At 37.6% G+C, this 18,101-nt stretch overlaps 1 protein-coding gene across 2 annotated transcripts in view; it reads left to right on the top strand.

Annotated features, from left to right (window-relative positions):
- The window catches only part of LOC100241220 (uncharacterized), a 61,428-nt gene extending 43,504 nt beyond the window's left edge, over positions 1-17,924 (top strand). For both annotated transcript variants that reach the window (XM_002266364.4, XM_010647302.3), the window contains exons 8-18: positions 1,905-2,147; positions 3,398-3,604; positions 3,712-4,015; positions 4,376-4,535; positions 4,653-4,761; positions 14,162-14,297; positions 14,422-14,477; positions 14,556-14,855; positions 14,953-15,075; positions 15,617-16,306; positions 17,581-17,924. In XM_002266364.4, the coding sequence (XP_002266400.1) occupies positions 1,905-2,147; positions 3,398-3,604; positions 3,712-4,015; positions 4,376-4,535; positions 4,653-4,761; positions 14,162-14,297; positions 14,422-14,477; positions 14,556-14,855; positions 14,953-15,075; positions 15,617-16,306; positions 17,581-17,751 (2,499 nt within the window). In that variant the 3' untranslated portion in view covers positions 17,752-17,924. The remainder of the gene's footprint in view (positions 1-1,904; positions 2,148-3,397; positions 3,605-3,711; positions 4,016-4,375; positions 4,536-4,652; positions 4,762-14,161; positions 14,298-14,421; positions 14,478-14,555; positions 14,856-14,952; positions 15,076-15,616; positions 16,307-17,580) is intronic.
- The last annotated feature ends 177 nt before the right edge of the window (positions 17,925-18,101 follow it).

The following is an 18,101-nucleotide window of genomic DNA, read 5'->3' as shown; positions in this document are numbered from 1 at the left end:
GAATTTTGGAGGAAACTTAAAACATCTTGAAGAAGACTGATAATCTCTCTTATTCATAATGCGGAATTACAGAAATATATATTCGGATTTACACAACCACAAAAAGGAAAGAAATAATCCAAAAAAAAAAAAGTATAATTAGGAAAACCTAGATAACTAACTGTTGAATATAATGTATGTATAGTATACTATCTTTCCTTGTTAATATAGGTCACATGTATGGTAGTTAGGACTCCTAGCCTTGTATATATATATCTCTCAATTGTAAGTAGAGATTAGATGAATGAAAATAAGGTTTTTCTCCTTTCTCTCTCTCTCTCTCTCTCAACACTAACTATAATCAGGAAACCCTTGAAAATCAAGGGTTAACCAACAAAAGAAATAAATTAAATATTTTAAAAATATACACAGAACATCTCACATATTTGTTAGATTTTGCCAACTTTCCCCATAAAGAATATTTCTTAATCACTAGGACATATCCACCAGATTCTTCAATTCATTTGTCTCCTCAAAGCAAAAGAGATGCCCCTTTCCATCAACCAATGCCTTTGACCTCAAAATTCAAATCGATCTTCCTAAGAAGATAACACTGGGTTCATGTGATTTTGAGTCTTCATCTTGTCAAACTGACTCATTGCTAAACCTAAAATGAAGCCACACTGTTACAATGAGGCTACATTTGGTTGATAGGATAGGATAAAATAAAATTTGTATATCCTAGGATATCATATCCCGTTGAATGAGAAATACATATCCCATGGACATGATATTTTAAGGTAGCATATCCAATAAGATATGTTATGTTATATTAGGTTTATATTTAACTTGTGAAATGAATAAAAAAATAATATGGGATATATATTATATTCAATGTTTAAAATAAAAATTATATCACATTTCAATATTTTCTATTTTAAAAAAATGAAACTTCTCTTATATTTAACAATATTATATATTAATATTATTTTATAAATAATTTCTTTTAGCTTTTCTTTTTTAACCATAAATTTAATTTATAATAAACAATTTTTATTTTGCAAAATGAGTATGTAAAAAAAAAAATTGATAAAAAAGTAAATTTATGATACATAGGATATGTATATCTCATATCTTAACATAAAATTAACATATCCAATGTAAAAAAAAGAAAAAAAAAAAGTGGATAATATATCCCACCACTTATCCTATCTCATGTTTGATTGAACATATAATATGATAAGTGATGTGACAACTTATCTTATCCCATCATCAACCAAACATGGGATAGGATATAATATCCCCTTTCTTATCCTATTTCATGCTATATCCAGCCAACTAAACATAACCTGAATATGCATCCAATTACTTATCATACAAAAACCTTTATAAATACAAGTTAAAAGTTTGGAGCTGCATTATGTTCATAGAAAGAGATTCTAGAACTGTAGCATTTCCCCTCTTTAGGTCTTTTGGACCTACAAACTAACTGTTGAAAAATTCAATATAAAGCTCTTCTAGGCATGCCTTTTTTTTTACATGGGCTCACTTTAATTACTTAGAAAGTTGAAATAGTCTTGCATCCTTTTTCTCTCTTTTGTTTGAGATTTCTGTCTTTTTCTTGGTGTGGGGTTGGAGGAATGGTGCTAATTCTATTGTAAGTTATTCAATTTTGGACTATTCTGTGTTGAAATATATGTGATACAAGGAGCTTTAAGACTCTTTGTCACCCTTCATTTGTGATTTTACCTTATTGGAAATGATGTACACTATAAACTATCTTTATCCACTCTCTCTAATTCTTAGTATGTTACTTATAATAGCATTACAATAAAAAAGTATGCAAGATCATTAGATTATGGTTTTCTGAAAACTGAATTTTTGCAATTTCTGCTTTATGTATTCTTATTAAAAAAAATCTGCAGGTTGAAGTGAAAATTGATAACTCGCTGGAAACATCGAAAGACAGCATTCTTAACAAATTTTCTATAGAGGCTGAACTGTTTGACAGTGCGAAGTGGCATGACTCCGATGAATATTGTGATCTGCATTCATCTAGTGTGGCTCATATGGAACTTGACCCATCCTCCTCTACTGCAATATTCGGGTTTCTTGGATATGTTCTAGTGGGAAAACTGGAAAGCCCCAAGCTTTGGTCTGCAGAGCAAGTGAGGAATCTAGCTGGTTTATATTCTCTCCCAAAAAATACTTTAGTAGGATGCATTATGGTTACTAATAGATAACTGTCTTGCAGATTAAATTTCTGGAATGTGATTGGGTTATTGATATTTTGCATATTTGTGGATATATGTCAAATGAGTATATAAATTGTAATGGCATTATGATAACCTTTTCTTTATTATCATTTTTTGCTTAAGTCTGATTGTTCAACCATTTCACACATATGTACTTGCTCTTTCAGATCATTAATTAAAAAAAATGGTTTCTTTGCTTAGCCGAAGAAAAAGTTTACAAAAATGACCCCAAAAAATAACTGTGCTTGCATGCATGATAATTTCATTCTCATCAAGTTGAAAACACATGGAAATAGGGACAAGAACCTTGAAAAATGATAACCCTAGTATGGAACTTTTGTGACCCAGTGTCAACTGAAAGCATCTAAGTTTTCTGCAGCCTATACTTCTATTTAATGGTTTTGAAAGTATCTTGACATATAGATCTTGAGTGGACTAGCTGCGTATGAAGCATATATGCATACTATTTTAACTAACAACAATAAACATATAAACAATTTGGGAACCATGTCACAGTGAATTGAAGGCTGAACTAATGTGATCATCATAATTTTGTGTGAAAAATGTAGTTCCTAGGAATACTCATATTTATGCACTTTTGTGAGATTGATAGGTGAATTTTAACCATCAGCACGACACATGATTGCCAACTATTACAAAGTTCAAACCTCTCTTATGGCCTAAAGCAACCTAGTATTAAACTGTTCACTGAAGTTGTATCAATTTAGATCATTTAATAGTGGACTTGAGTTGCACCCTTTTTTCTTAGGCACTCTTTAATCTATTATTTTCCCAAAAGGCAGACTTGGGGTTGTTTCGTAATTGTCTCTGTTTCATGCCTTTTATTTATTTATTTATTTTTATCTGGAGTAAATCAGTTTGATTTTAATCATCCATGATGGGAAGTTGAAATGAACAGTCAGCAACGCCTGAGAAAATCTCATGTAGTTAAAAAGTGCATAGCTGTATTTTTGAAAATGAGAACTGATCTTTTTTTTTCGCCAATTCTGTGTGATTTTTCTGAGGATTCTTTCTGTTTTGTTGAAGTTTCATAGAATCTCTTTACTTAAGTGCCTTCATAACCTCTGTTTACCTTTGTAAATGTTTAGTTATCTAGGTTGCCTTTTTTAATTTCTTATCTCCTTTTCTGCATTTAACTACAGCCTTATCTTTACACTCTTGTCGTCATCCTCAAAGATGAATTTGGGAAGGTAGTTGACTGTGAATCATGCCAAGTAGGTATACGGCAAGTATCAAAAGCCCCAAAACAGCTACTTGTTAATGGGCATCCAGTAATTTTAAGAGGAGTAAATAGGCACGAACATCATCCACGTCTGGGGAAGACAAACATGGAATCCTGCATGGTTAAGGTGCAACCTCCTCTTGTTGTTCTCTTTGGATATCATCTTTGTGTGTTAAGTTAATGTTGGTTTGATTGATCATATTGTCGAGATCTTCATTACTCTCTGGCATACAGGATTTGGTTCTAATGAAGCAAAACAATATCAATGCTGTGAGAAACAGCCATTATCCCCAACATCCTCGATGGTACGAGTTGTGTGATTTGTTTGGCATGTACATGATTGATGAAGCCAATATTGAGACCCATGGTTTTTATGATTCTCAACATTTAAAGAACCCCACATTAGAATCAAGTTGGGCTTCTTCTATGATGGATCGAGTGATAAGCATGGTGGAGAGGGACAAAAATCATGCATGCATTATTTCTTGGTCCTTGGGAAATGAGTCTGGTTATGGACCTAATCATTCTGCTTTGGCTGGTATGAGGTTTTTCATTATTCATATAATTATTTACATCTGTCAGCAAGCAACTTCTACAAATAATAACAGCTACTTCATCTTTAACATCAAGCCCAACACCACTTTTTGATATTATTTTCTAGACATTACCCTGCTGATGAAGTGGTTCCTAGGAAAAAAAGAAAATAAAAGAAAAAGAAACACCACCGTCTTGGGATTAATTGAAAAAAAGACTACTTTGGATGTTTTAGAGTAGTAATCTTTTGAAGCTACAGTACTGTATGATCACTACTCTGTAAACATCCAATGCTTGAATTTGCTTCCATATACATCCCCATTATTTGCCAGTTACTTATTAGTTTGAATGACTAAAATTTCAGGTTGGATTAGAGGAAGGGACTCCTCTAGGCTATTACATTACGAAGGGGGTGGAGCTAGGACTCCATCAACAGATATTGTCTGCCCCATGTATATGCGTGTTTGGGACATTGTAAAGATTGCAAAAGATCCAACTGAAATGCGACCTTTGATTCTATGCGAGTATGTTCCTTTTTCAGTTTTTGATTTACAAAAATGTTGTAATGTACCCAAATTCAATCCTTTTGACAATGCCAATTGATTTGCATAAATATACTTATAAAAATGTTCAACTGTCAGGTACTCACATTCCATGGGAAACAGCAACGGAAATATTCAAGAATATTGGGAAGCTATTGATAACACATTTGGATTACAAGGAGGCTTTATCTGGGATTGGGTTGATCAGGTTTAAAATCTTTCATGTCCTTGACAATATGATGAAAGATTAACATTGTATTGATAAGAACTTATATAAATATCATATTCTCTAAAATAGTCCATGATCTAAAGGAAAGAATGAAGGTGCTTAAATTTAGTTTTAACTATGCCATCCTATTGCTGCACCAACTTCATTTATTGCAAAAACATTGTATATTTGCCATGGAATTTTGGAGCTAATTGTAGAATGCATTGCCTTACTGGTTTTCAGCAACTCAAGGAACCCTAGCTAGGATTCTCAGGCTCATTTTGGACCTATGGACCTCAGTTGTCAGCAAGATTTTTTTCCATCTATAGTATCAAAACTAAAAAAATCATGAGAAATAATTCTGAGGTTGCAGTTAGTGGAAAAATAGACATGTAATTAAAAACCTGAATCCACCATCTGAAATTGATGGTCTTGTTGTAAATGATCCATAGTTTGTTTCCAGGTCTTGTGATTGTGGTTTATGCACTTGATGTGGCTTATGCTAATTCGTCATCTAATAGACCTTTTTGTCATTTCAGTGGAACTGGCCAATTCTGAAATTCTAGCGTCGAAATTAAACCATGCTATTTCTTAATGAGCATTATCAATGAAGTAATCATGTTGCAATCCTTTGTAAACTTTACCATGATTGGAATTTCTATAATGTTTTCCTTGTCACATGTTCAGAGGGCTAGAGTTTTAGGTGTCTATTGTTTTCACATCACAAGGGTGGATTAGTGACATTTATTAGACAATTAATGAAAACACAAAGAAAAGGTACAAGCCCCAAAATCTTAGCCCAAGATGCTCATAATATATAACTGAAAATTCCATTAAAACTGGTCTTTGAAGCACTGGCTTCTGGAATTCCCTCCTTTATTCCAATTTGCATTGATTAGTTTGTCAGCAATTTTTTTTTTTCTTTTTCTTTACTTTCTTTTTGGAAATTGCTGGCTGAAAATTTCCCAAACTAGTTTTTTTTTTCTCTCTCTTGATCACTCACCTCATTTACACTAATTAAACCATCACCTGATGAAGCTAATATATGTTCGTCATATTCATCAGTCAAATTCCTGTGTTCTTGTGCTGTGGGATTAGGTTTTTTATGTTTTCTCTTTTATTGTATTTCTTTTTTTTAATGCACCAATGCTGGTTAAGAATGAGTTCATTGATACATACCAAATGGTATTGTCATGATCTCAATGTAATGGCAAACAAGTAGTGAGGGATGGAAGTTGTCCCATTTGATTCTTTACAAGAAAAATGGGGTTACATTTGTCTATATTCTTTTCCTTCCTGTAGTTCGCATGCATGATTTAACACTGTAAGGCACATGATGATACACACAAAGCAGGTTATATATTGTGGATAAATTGAGTTCTGTGAGACTTCATAAGGCCTAACAGGCATCAGCTCAGTTTTGGAAAGTGGTCTTCCCTGAATGAGGTTGGGCAAGTGACAACCATCTCAAAGCTGCCATGTTGCCATCCCTAGATATGGTTCATATAATCTTTATTTTCTAAGAACTTTTTGTTTCTGAAGAACTCAAATCACTTTCCTTAATTTGCATAGTCATTGTTAGATCAGTTATGAGAAAAAAAATTACAGAAGTATTGAATTGTAAACTTTCAGAAAGAAGTTGGTTGTACCTGGTCTATAACCTGCATAAGTTGATTTGTCATCTCCCTTACTCATGACTGATAACTCATGCCAATTGTGAATGTCTTCTTCATTAACATGATTGTTGGCCTTTTGATTTTCATGTCACATTTTGAGTATGCCACCTTTGAAATTTCATTAGTCCTTGCCTCTTGAAAAAATGTTTGTCAATCCATAAGAAAGGACAATCAGTATTTTGGACATATCTTTTTAGTTCTGCTGCTGTCCATGTGCAGCCCCTGAAACTCATCCTTTTTAAAATTAAGTCTGTATCTCATAAGGGCATCAGCTTTCTCGCTCATCAAAGTTAGGTTTAATCTGTTCATGAAATTGTCCGTTTACTTTGATCAGATAGTACTTGAGATCTGGTTAGTCTGAATGTTACGTGTCTCCGGTAGTAGTAGCTCATTAGGTAATTGAAAGAAGTTTCACTAGGATGCTTGTTATCTGATGAGTTTTTTCAACTCCTCTGGTTGGACAAGTCGTGAGAGAGCAAATGTTACCACTTTTGTTATCTTCCTCAAACTCTCACACAGTAAGGATCTGTGCTCACTTTATTACTTTGCATTAGATGAACTTATAATATCTGAGACTTTCATGCAGTTAGTTGAATGTTCATTTTTCTTCTTCTGAACAACTTTTATTTTTCTTTTCATTCCCACTTTTTGAAGAAACTTAAGAGTTTAGCCTTTTTCATCGCAATTATTGAATTATATGGAGAATGGCTTTCTGAACCCCTGTTCCCTCAGAAGAAAATTATCACCAGAGAATGGAATCCATTCTAGATAAATCAAATTGTACATGGTCAAATATTTTAATGATTTTAACTATGATGATAATTGTTAGTTTTCAACAAGAAATTTGGTTTTGGATAGTTGGGTTAACCAATGCTTCATATCTTTCTATGGAAGTTTATAAATGTTTAAAACAAATTAGTAAGCAAGGTGCCTCTAACTGTTGACTTTTATAAGATAATTCTATCACTTAGTGGAATAATAGATGTTTTACGGGAGTCAATAGATCAAAGGTGAATGTGAAAAAAGTCACTTTGTAAATACTTAGCTCCATGGTCTGGTCTTGCTCCTGATTGTAATTTTATTTCTTTTTTGTGTTTCATTAACTGTGAGAGGTGTTGGTTTTGGTTTTTGCTGCCTCTGCAGCTCTTTGAACAAAACCTGTGCACTTAGGTTGTGTCCTTTTTGTTACACTTTCAATACAATTTTGCTTTTCCCATCAAGAATAATTTCCATCACTTTTTTTTTTTTTGATCAGAAACGAAGAAGATTATATTAATAAAAGAACAAATATAGGAGAGAAAAAAGAGACAAAAGAAAGAGAAAAAAACCAAGGGAAGGATGAGAGGTCCTTCCTACACAAATACCAAGGAAAAACACCCAACAATAGAACTCTAAAAACAAAAGAAACCCCATCAATCTTCAAACTCTTGAAACGCAAACCCCAATCCAATTGAGTTGTAGAATGCTTAGAGGAACTCCTCTAAAAGCTTCAGTACAAGAAGCCCATAGAGAAGAATAAAACCGGATCAAATCCCAAACCATCTCTTCCGTTCTCCCTTTATCCTCAAAGATCCTATTGTTCCTTTCTTGCCACACCATCCAAATCAAAGTAAGGCAAGCAATTTGCCAAAGTGTCTTGCCTCTTAATGAGTTCCCCAAGCCTTTAAAAGAAATAACCAACATGTCCTCAAGGCTCCTTGGAGGGACCCAAATCACACCTACTAGATTGAACAACCTGTGCCAAAGTCCAATGGTAACAGGACAATGAAGAAAAAGGTGGTCAATCGACTCTCCATTTCCTTTGCAAAGAATGCACCATTGAGGACAGAGGGCTTTGTAGGGTCTTCTCAATTGCAACTTGTCATTAGTGTTTACCTTCCCATGTGCTACTAACCAAGCGAGGGCCTTAACCTTTGAAGGGACTTTTGAGCTCCATAAAAACTTGGCCGGAAGGAACATTAAAGGATTTGAAACTTTTGACAAGGCATAGAAAAAAGATTTCACTGAAAACGAGCCTGACGAAGACAAAGACCACGCTCTTGAGTCTGATGAAGAAGGGGAAAGAAGCACAGAATTAAGGGAGGACATTAATCTCTGAAGGAGATCAATTTCTGAATCCGTTAGATTGCGGCGAAAGTTAAAATTCTAAGACAATGGTAAGGAATTGCCAAGGACATTTGAGACATTGAGGTTTTTCACAGAAATAACTCTGTAGAGATCAGCAAATTGAGAACACAAAGTTTGGTTTCCCCACCAAAGATCTTCCCAAAACCGAATTCTCTCCCCATTGCCCACCACTAGGTGGACAAAAGGGGAGAACTCCTGGAAAACTTGAGCAATAGCCTTCCAAGGACATCTGTGAGACCATCTAACCACCATGTTGGCGTCCCATCCATTAGGATGTGTCCCATATATACTCGCAATAACCTTATGCCAAAGACCGCTCCTTTCTCTAGGGAACCTCCAAAGCCATTTCCCTAAGAGGGCACTATTTCTCATAGAAGTCTTCCCAAAGCCCAAACCTCCCATCTCCCTTGGTCTACTAACAACCTCCCATCTGATTAGGTGATCTTTCTTCCCTTCCCCGGCCCCAGACCAAAGAAAATCCCTTTGCATCTTCTCAATCTTTGAAGCTATAGATACAGGGATTTTAAATAGGGAGAGGAAGTAGCTAGGGATGTGAGACAGACAAGACTGAATTAAAGTAATCCTCCTTCCCAAAGACAAATAGGCCTTTTTCCACCCATCCAGCCTCCTCGAAATTCTCTCAACCACTGGATCCCAAAAGCCTATTGTCTTTGGGTTCCCTCCCAAAGGAAGGCCTAAATAAGACAAAGGCCACTCTGACACTCTACACTCCAAAACCAAAGCCAAACTAGACAACACCTCCTGCCTAGTGTTAATACCTGAAATGGTGCTTTTTTCTAAGTTGATTTTTAAACCAGATATTTGCCCAAAAACCAAAAGGATAATCTTAAGGTTTTGAAGAAGGTCCAAAGAGGCTTTAGAGAAAAATATGGTATCATCAGCAAACTGTAACAAGGACACTCTAGTCCTATCCCTCCCCACAAGGAAACCCTCAGTTATCCCAGTTTCCTCAGCTCTAATCATCAACCTACTTAGAACATCTGCTACTAGAGTAAAAAGGAAAGGAGAAAGAGGATCTCCCTGTCTCAAACCTCTAGAGGCCTTAACCTAACCCTTTGCATTCCCATTAACTAGGATAGCAAAACTAGAAGAAGATAAACAGCCCCTCATCCAAGATCTCCATTTCTGGCTGAACCCCTTCCTTTGAAGCACATGATCTAAAAAGCCCCAATCCACATGATCATAGGCCTTCTCAAAATCAATTTTGAAGACTACCCCTTCCTCTCCTGACCTTCTTTTCTCATCCACCACTTCATTGGCTATCAATACAACATCCAATATTTGTCTCCCTTCCACAAAAGCTCCTTGAGAGCCAAAGATTGTTTCATGTAGAACTTTGCGTAAACGCCTTGATAAGACCTTAGCAATTATCTTATATAAACTTGTAACCAAACTAATAGGTCTATAATCTGAGATTTTAAAAGTTTGGCTTTTCTTAGGCACCATAGCAATGAATGTCGCATTTGTGCTTTGATTTATTACCCCTTTAGTGTGGAACTCAAAAAACACCCTCATAAGATCCTCTTTTATCACATCCCAACACTCTTGATAAACTGCTATAGTAAAGTCATTAGGGCCAGGGGCCTTTTCCTTATTCAATTGGAAAACTGCCATTCGAACCTCCTCTTCAGAAAACGGTCTATCCAACCAAATTGCACTCTCTTCAGAAATAGGGGCCCAATCAATCCCTTCAATCTTCCAAGAATCACCTTCGGGTTTGGAATAGAGATTCCCAAAGAAATTTACAATCTCCTCAGAAATAATCTCAATGTTATTTAAAGTCTCCCCCCTCTCAGAAATCAGAGACTTTATGAACTTCCTGCTTCTTCTTCCAGTGGCCACTCTGTGAAAAAACTTAGAGTTGCAATCCCCTTCTTTAATCCACTTAACCCTAGATTTTTGTCTCCATTGTACCTCTTCCTTCAATAACAAATCCTCTAACTCCTTCCTTATTAAGGTCCTTTCCGAAACCAGATCAAGATTTAAATTCCCTTCTTGTTCAATTCGATCAATTCTGTCTAAGTCCATAAGAATGTGTTTTTTCCTCTCTCTTAAATCTCCAAAGACCACTATATTCCACTCTTTCAACTTTGATTTAATAAACTTTAGTTTCCTCATAAACTTGTGACCTTCCCAACCTTCAACCGTACACTCTTGCCACCAATCTCTAAACTTCTCTTTAAACTCAGGATGGAGCAACCACATATTCTCAAACCTAAAAGGAGTCGGCCCCCATTTAAAAGGATTAGTTTCCAAACAAATTGGGCTATGGTCAGAGGTCCATCTAGGAAGGGCCTCTTGAATACTTTGAGAGAAAAAAGAATCCCACTCAGAAGAGAACAAAAACCTATCTAACCTCTTGCAAATAGGATCGACTTGCATGTTTGACCATGTAAAAGCCGCATTCCTAAGAGGGGGATCCAACAGACCACTTTCCCTTATAAACTCGTCAAAACACCTCATGTTGACTGTTAACCTAGAGTCACCCATCTTCTCAGATATCATCCTGATCACATTAAAATCCCCTCCTACGCACCACCTTGGGAAAGTCAGACCATGCAGGTCTTGAAGCTCCATCCAAAAGTCCTTCCTCCACACTGCCTTATTCGGGCCATACACTGAGGTTAACCAAAAAAACCCTTCCTCAACAGAGTTCAATTTTACAGTAACAGAGAAAGATCCTAACACCTTCTCTGAACAATTGAACTTAACTGAATCCCACAAGATCACAATCCCCCCCGACGCCCCACAAGCAGGAAGAGCAACCCAATCCAGACTTTTACCTTTTCAAACACTACTCACAGACCTCCTATCCCAAATTTCACGCTTTGTTTCCTGAAGCATCACCACATCTGGGTTTTGAGTACTTAAAAACCTTCTCACAGTCCTCCTTTTCTTCCTAGATCCTAAACCTCTTGTATTCCAACTTAAGATCTTCATGAAAACAAACACAACCCGACACAACCCACACCCAGAACTAATCCTCTCCTCGAGTTCCAGAGTCATTTTTCTTCTTTCTTCTAGAATAAACCTTGTCCGCAGAGAGAGCACTCCTGTTCTCTCCTTTCACACCTTTTCCATTATCCCTGACAATTCTAACCCTCAAACTCTCCAGAACCGACTGAACCTTGACCATCTTCCGAGGCGTAAGCCCCTCAACCTGAAAACCTTCCAACGAGAGGGTGGAAGGTTCTTGCACTGGGAACGAAGCCTCACCTGAGACACCACGCACCTCAGGGTTACTGAGAGTTTCCCTAAGGAGAGGTCGATCTTTACATTTTTGGTTAGAGGTTTCTAGGGGAACCACCACACCTTCCGAACAGGACGCACCACCACGATGGTTGTTATTCACCACAGGAGAGATAAAAACGGACCCACGCTGAAAGGCGTAGCTTGACTCCAACGGAATCGAAGAAAAAGAGTGACAGCGAGAAGGGTGAACCAAAGAAACAGAGGTTTCGGGAATAAAATTTGGCTCAAAAGCCCCAGACAGAGGAAGATCTCGCTCAGATACAGCTGAGAAAGGAGTACGCACCTCATTGATCAATTTGCATTGCAGAATCGCCTCTTCTCCCTCTGTCTCGCCGGTAGAAACTTTGGATGTTTCAAAACCAGTGGAGAGATCGCTCTTTCTAGAGTGAGATTTGCCCCGAGAAGTGTCTCGATTTGTCTCCAGTGAGCCACCTCCTTCAAAGTTTCGCTTCGGGGTAGAAGACGCCTCCTCAAATCTCGGCGGCCCACTTCTTGCTCTGCGCCTTACGGAGACTGAAGATCCTTTCAGCTTTGACGACACTTGAAGAAGACCTTCCGACATTTTATTCTTTGCAGTGAGCCCTGGTCTTAGGAGCTTTGAAGACGAAGATGCATCTGGGCCGCCATTAGAGGATCCTTTATGGGCTGGACCCGTTAGGGGCCCAAAATCTTTCGCCCCAAATTGGGCCCAATCAGAACGGGCTTCAAAGGCGTCTGGTGTTGGCCCGATGTTGCTTCCCGCCGTTGGGCCCAACATCCACCTTCCCTTTCCTTTCTCCCCCTTAGCCGATTTTGAATCTAAAGAACTAAAATGGGAACGATGACGAGGCATCCAGCTATGGCACTCAATGGTCCTGTCAATAGCTCGTAGCCCCTCAACGATCTGTGGCTTCTGCAAGACGCAACCCCCGGCTGACCTCAGCTCGTCCTTGCTGCGATTCGACTCAGGCCTGATAGAGTTTTCTTCGTCATCTTCTCCGGCATCTTCTCCGGTGACTGTAACTGCAACCATGTATGTCCAATCTCCATCTTCTACCTCTAATAGCGCTGGAAGCACGACATTTGGAAGCATCTCCACCCACAATGTTACCTTCGTCAAATCAACAAACTTCAAAGATTTCCTCGCCACCTTCGTTACCCTCCCCCACTGCTGCAAAATGTGTCTCAACTGCACCTCATCCCACAGGTGGAAAGGGAGACCTCTTAGTTCCAGCCACCCCCGTCTAAATTTTCCATTAACGACTGAGTTCTCTTTTGGCGACCATCTCCTCAGAGCAATAACCTCTCCTCTCACTATGAAGCTCCCTTGATCTTGAATCCACTGAGCTTTCCTTGCAGATTCCACAAAAAAACACCCTTTGTAAGCAGAAATGGGTGTTACAAACACCATTCCTTTCATCCCCACCCTTCTCGCTATAGCTTTTCCAACCTCACACCAGTCTCGTATTTTTCCTTTGCCTTCACAAACCACAGCTCTTGCCCATTTTCCAACTGGCATCTCTGCACCATTCCTAGTTCCTTTCTCTGCAACCACATCAGCCTAGGACCTCTCACCTCTGTACATTCCTTTGCTCTCTTGAGGCTTTTTTTGCTTCTCCTTCAAATCTCTTTCAGCTTGAACAGAGAACTCTTGGACTGCAACAATCACCTTCCTAAGATTTTCCCACCCACAGCCATTAACACCTCTTGGAACAACTAAGACCAAAGGTTTTCTCTTTGCAACATATTCTGTGATTTTCATATATCTCCCTCTGCTATTAAAACATATCTCCATTAGATGAGTCCTAGTCTTGCCCCTCATTTTTCGAATGAAACCCCTGGAAGCCTCCAAATCCACAGCTTTCTCTAACTGCTCCACTAGCCAACCCGTCTCCTCCTCTCCAAAACCTAAAGAAACCACAAAACCTCGACTTCTCTCTGTTATTGAAATCCACGTTCCTCCATTGCAATCTTCAGACTTCACTTGGAAAACTTTTCTATCCACTACAACCGACCGATTTCGAATCATCTTTAACTGCATATTGTTTTCAATCCTCTACCCTTTTAATAATTTCCATCACTTAGCAAGTGGAATTTAATATGTCAACTTAAAGTAGATTCAATTCATCAGTACTGGTGACTCTTGCCATATAGTTTTCATATTTTGACATTTTCCTGATGTAGTTTTGAATTTGACTAGTTTCCTTGAAACTAAAAACATTTTTGAAGCCAAATCTGCTACCCACTCTTGAGTGAGTGTATGTGTCTTTGTGTTTGTGTGTGTGTGTGTGTGTTTTGGAGATGATGTCACTAGAAGGTTAAAGAATTTTGCACTTTCCATACAGGGGCTGCTGAAGGTTGGTGCAGATGGTGCTAAGCATTGGGCATATGGAGGTGACTTTGGGGATATCCCTAATGATTTGAACTTCTGTCTGAATGGCATTACATGGCCAGATCGAACTCTTCATCCTGCAGTACATGGTAACTTTAATATTCATGCCGTTAAGTACTCCCGTAGTACTAACATGCTTTTAAGTTTTTCTTGGATTGTGCTTCAATTATCATTTCATATGCCAAAATTCATTGTGTTGGTTATTATTTTCAGAAGTTAAGTATGTCTATCAACCAATCAAGATTTCTTTAAGTGAGAGCACACTTAAGGTACTTGCATGTTTTACCTTCGGCATATCTTTCATTGAATCTTTGTTTTATTAAGTGAGTTGGATTATTACTATGCAGATAACAAACACTCATTTTTATGAAACAACAAAAGCAATGGAGTTTAGCTGGACTGTCTGTGGGGATGGATGCAAACTTGGATCTGGAACCCTATCTCTCCCCATAATAGAACCCCAGAGCAGCTACTCTATCGAATTTGAGTCAGGACCATGGTATTCTCTATGGGCTTCGTCTTCTGCAGAAGAACATTTTTTAACAATAACTGCAAAGCTCTTGCAACCCACACGCTGGGTTGAAGCTGGTCATGTCATTTCATCAACACAAATCCTGTTGCCTGCCAAAAGAGAATTTGTTCCTCATGTAATTGCTCTGTCTGTGTTCCTACATTTTTATATAGAAATAAGTTTTATGCTTTTCTGATATTAGTAATAGTGTTACAAATGTCCATGGTTTCCAGGTCATCAAAAATAAAGATGCTCCTGTCCCTGGTGAAATTCTTGGGAATACGATTAGATTCTACCAGCAGAATGTTTGGGAGATACAATTTAACGCTCAAACTGGAACCATTGAAAGCTGGAAGGTAGTCTATACTCTTAGGTTTAGTAATTGCTATGCTTGAAGTTGGTTTCATGGGTGGACAATGTGTTTCTTTATTTTAGAAGTAAAAATATTATTTTTCTGAGTATTGATTCCTTTATATCTAAATCCTTAAGGCATTCAACACACCTATGGTATATGCTTGCCTCTAGTTTCATGTCTTCATCTAGACATCTTTTACAAGTGAAACACTTTTTATTCTCTCATTTGACAAGGATTATATCATCTATGTGTTGGCACACTAGAGAGGGACCTGAGTTTGCCTCCATGCGAGTGCATTCTTTTTTAATTATCTTTCTTATCGTACAGGTTTACTGTTGGTTAGCATTCAACTTGTTTTTCTTAACCAAAAAAGGTTCCTTATAGTTGGAATCTGATGGTCTTTTCTTTCTATTTCCCCATTGGATTTCTTGTTCTAGCCTAAGTTAAATTTTATTTCTCATGCATTTAAGCTTTTGTTGCATTATAAAATTTTGACTTTCCCAAAAGATTCAACTTTCTAAATATCCAATAATGAATGATAGGTTGGTGGAGTTACTGTGATGAATAAGGGCATATTCCCATGCTTCTGGCGGGCACCTACAGATAATGACAATGGGGGAGGTGCAAAAAGTTATGTCTCTAAGTGGAAAGCAGCCCATCTTGATAACCTATCCTTTATCACTGAAAGCTGTTCTGTTCAGAATATAACAGATCATCCTGTAAAACTGGCTGTGGTTTATCTTGGCATCCCAAAGGGTGAGGAGAATTCTTTATCCAGATCTGAGAATCCAAAGGTTTTACTCAAGGTTGACATAACTTACACAGTCTATGGTTCTGGTGACATCATTATGGAATGTAATGTCCACCCATGCTCTGATCTCCCACCCTTGCCACGTGTGGGGGTTGAATTTCAGTTGGAAAAAACAATTGATCAGATTAAATGGTATGGCAAAGGACCATTTGAATGTTATCCAGATCGGAAAGCAGCTGCTCATGTGGGGGTCTATGAGCAGAATGTGGGTGATATGCATGTTCCCTATATTGTTCCTGTAGAGTGTTCTGGTAGAGCAGATGTTAGGTGGGTAACATTTCAAAACAAAGATGGTTTTGGAATTTATGCATCCATGTATGGCAGCTCTCCACCAATGCAAATGAATGCAAGTTACTATAGCACAGCGGAGCTTGAACGGGCAACACATAAGGAAAAGCTTATCAAAGGAGATGATATTGAGGTAATTTTTTCTATTGCTCTTTTCTTATAAGTTTATTGCAGTCAAAACTTGCAAAAACCTTTAGATGTAGTTTAGTGGGAAGAATAAAATAAATTACTAGGTATATTGGTTGCCTGGATGAAGTTGTAACTGTGTGAGTAGAATACTTGTAGCTGTTTAAGACCCTCCATTAGATGGGAACACCCTGTGGAGTGACTAAATGTTGCAGCCCATCTTCCACATCATGGAGTGACTAGGTGGTGCAGCCCATCTTCTACCTTTCTATTTCAGACAAGCACATCAATCTTTGAAAACCAAAGCCAAGATAATCCAGTAAAAACCAGTCCAACCTAGTAGCTTGTTTTTACTCTTTTTTCATAAATGAGAGTGCTGCAACATTTTTACTATGAGCTTTCATAAAGTACACAAAGCTAGGGCCTGGTTTTCTATATTTTTGGGGGGTTGGCATTGTCATGTAAGTTCTGTAATTAAATTTTCATTTTCAAATGTGTAACAAGCCTAATGGGCTCTCATGGCTTTAAAAGCCATCTTCACAGTTAGAAGCCCACTATATATATGGTGTCAGGACATTCTTCCCCTAATCGATGTGGAATTCATAATCAATCCTTATGCAGCAACAGTATACTTGTTGTGTCCTACTGGATTGCAGACCACTCAAAGCACTCACTTAGAGTGCCACACTGAGGTCAAAGTTGGCTTTGATACCATTTGTAATGTTCCACTCCCTCCCATGCAGATATTGTCTTCTCTGAATCCAATAGATCCTCATGCTTTTAAAATATATCTACACGGTTAAAAGGAACCTACTACATATATCATGTCAAAAACTTTTTCCTCTAACCATTGTAGGATATGACAAAATGCCCTCAATATTTTATTTTCTCTACAAAAATTCATCTACTTCATCTTATCAGATTTGGACTGACACAGCCAGATGCTAATTCATCTAAAACGTAAAATTTTCATGATGGACCTACATGTGCATCAATTCCCTATTCCACAAACATAAAATAGATGGAGAGATTACCGTAGCATATCACGGAACTATACTCTATTAAGGTTTTTTGAAGGTCAGAGCATTCATATTCCAGGTTTCCTGTTTCAAAACATGCTTACATTTCCATAAATTCCCAGACTTGGTGCTCAGATTGGTATAGTTGTCTATCTATTCATGCATGCTACCTGCCTGCAGCTTTCCCTGTTCTTGATTTGTTCCTTGGCATATCATTGTTATTTCCAGTCACCTTGTTATATTGTTATGGCGGTGTTCCCAGGTGCATCTGGACCACAAGCACATGGGTTTGGGTGGTGATGATAGCTGGTCTCCCTGTGTCCATGAGAAATACCTGATTCCAGCGGTGCCATACTCATTCTCTATCAGGCTGTCTCCAATAACTGCAGCCATAACTGGCTATGACATCTACAAATCCCAGCTTCAGAACTAATACCATCCACTTAGGTTCCTTTTCTTTCTCTCCTTCTCTACTGGGTTACTTTCTTTGATGATGGTAAAAAAAGAATGACAAGAATTTAATTATTTGATGTTATTATGAACCATGCATTTTAATTATCAACCTAGATTTTTATGACATTGTTTATGTTAAGTTTTTCCTTTCAACTGGTTTGATTTCAGATCAAGAGAACTCGGCTCCTTAATCAATTCAGAGTCCATTTGGTCGTGCTTTTACGAATCACTTCTAACCTTTCTAACACTGAAATTTTTTATCTTTCAACTATTGAAAAGGTTAAAAACACTTCTTACAATCACTGTCAAAAACACTTTCAATCTGTTTAG

Source organism: Vitis vinifera, chromosome 13 (assembly GCF_030704535.1).
Source record: "Vitis vinifera cultivar Pinot Noir 40024 chromosome 13, ASM3070453v1".
NCBI classification, from domain to species: domain Eukaryota; kingdom Viridiplantae; phylum Streptophyta; class Magnoliopsida; order Vitales; family Vitaceae; genus Vitis; species Vitis vinifera.
Note: the sequence above shows the minus strand (reverse complement) of the source record. Positions and strands in the feature narration are given on the sequence as shown.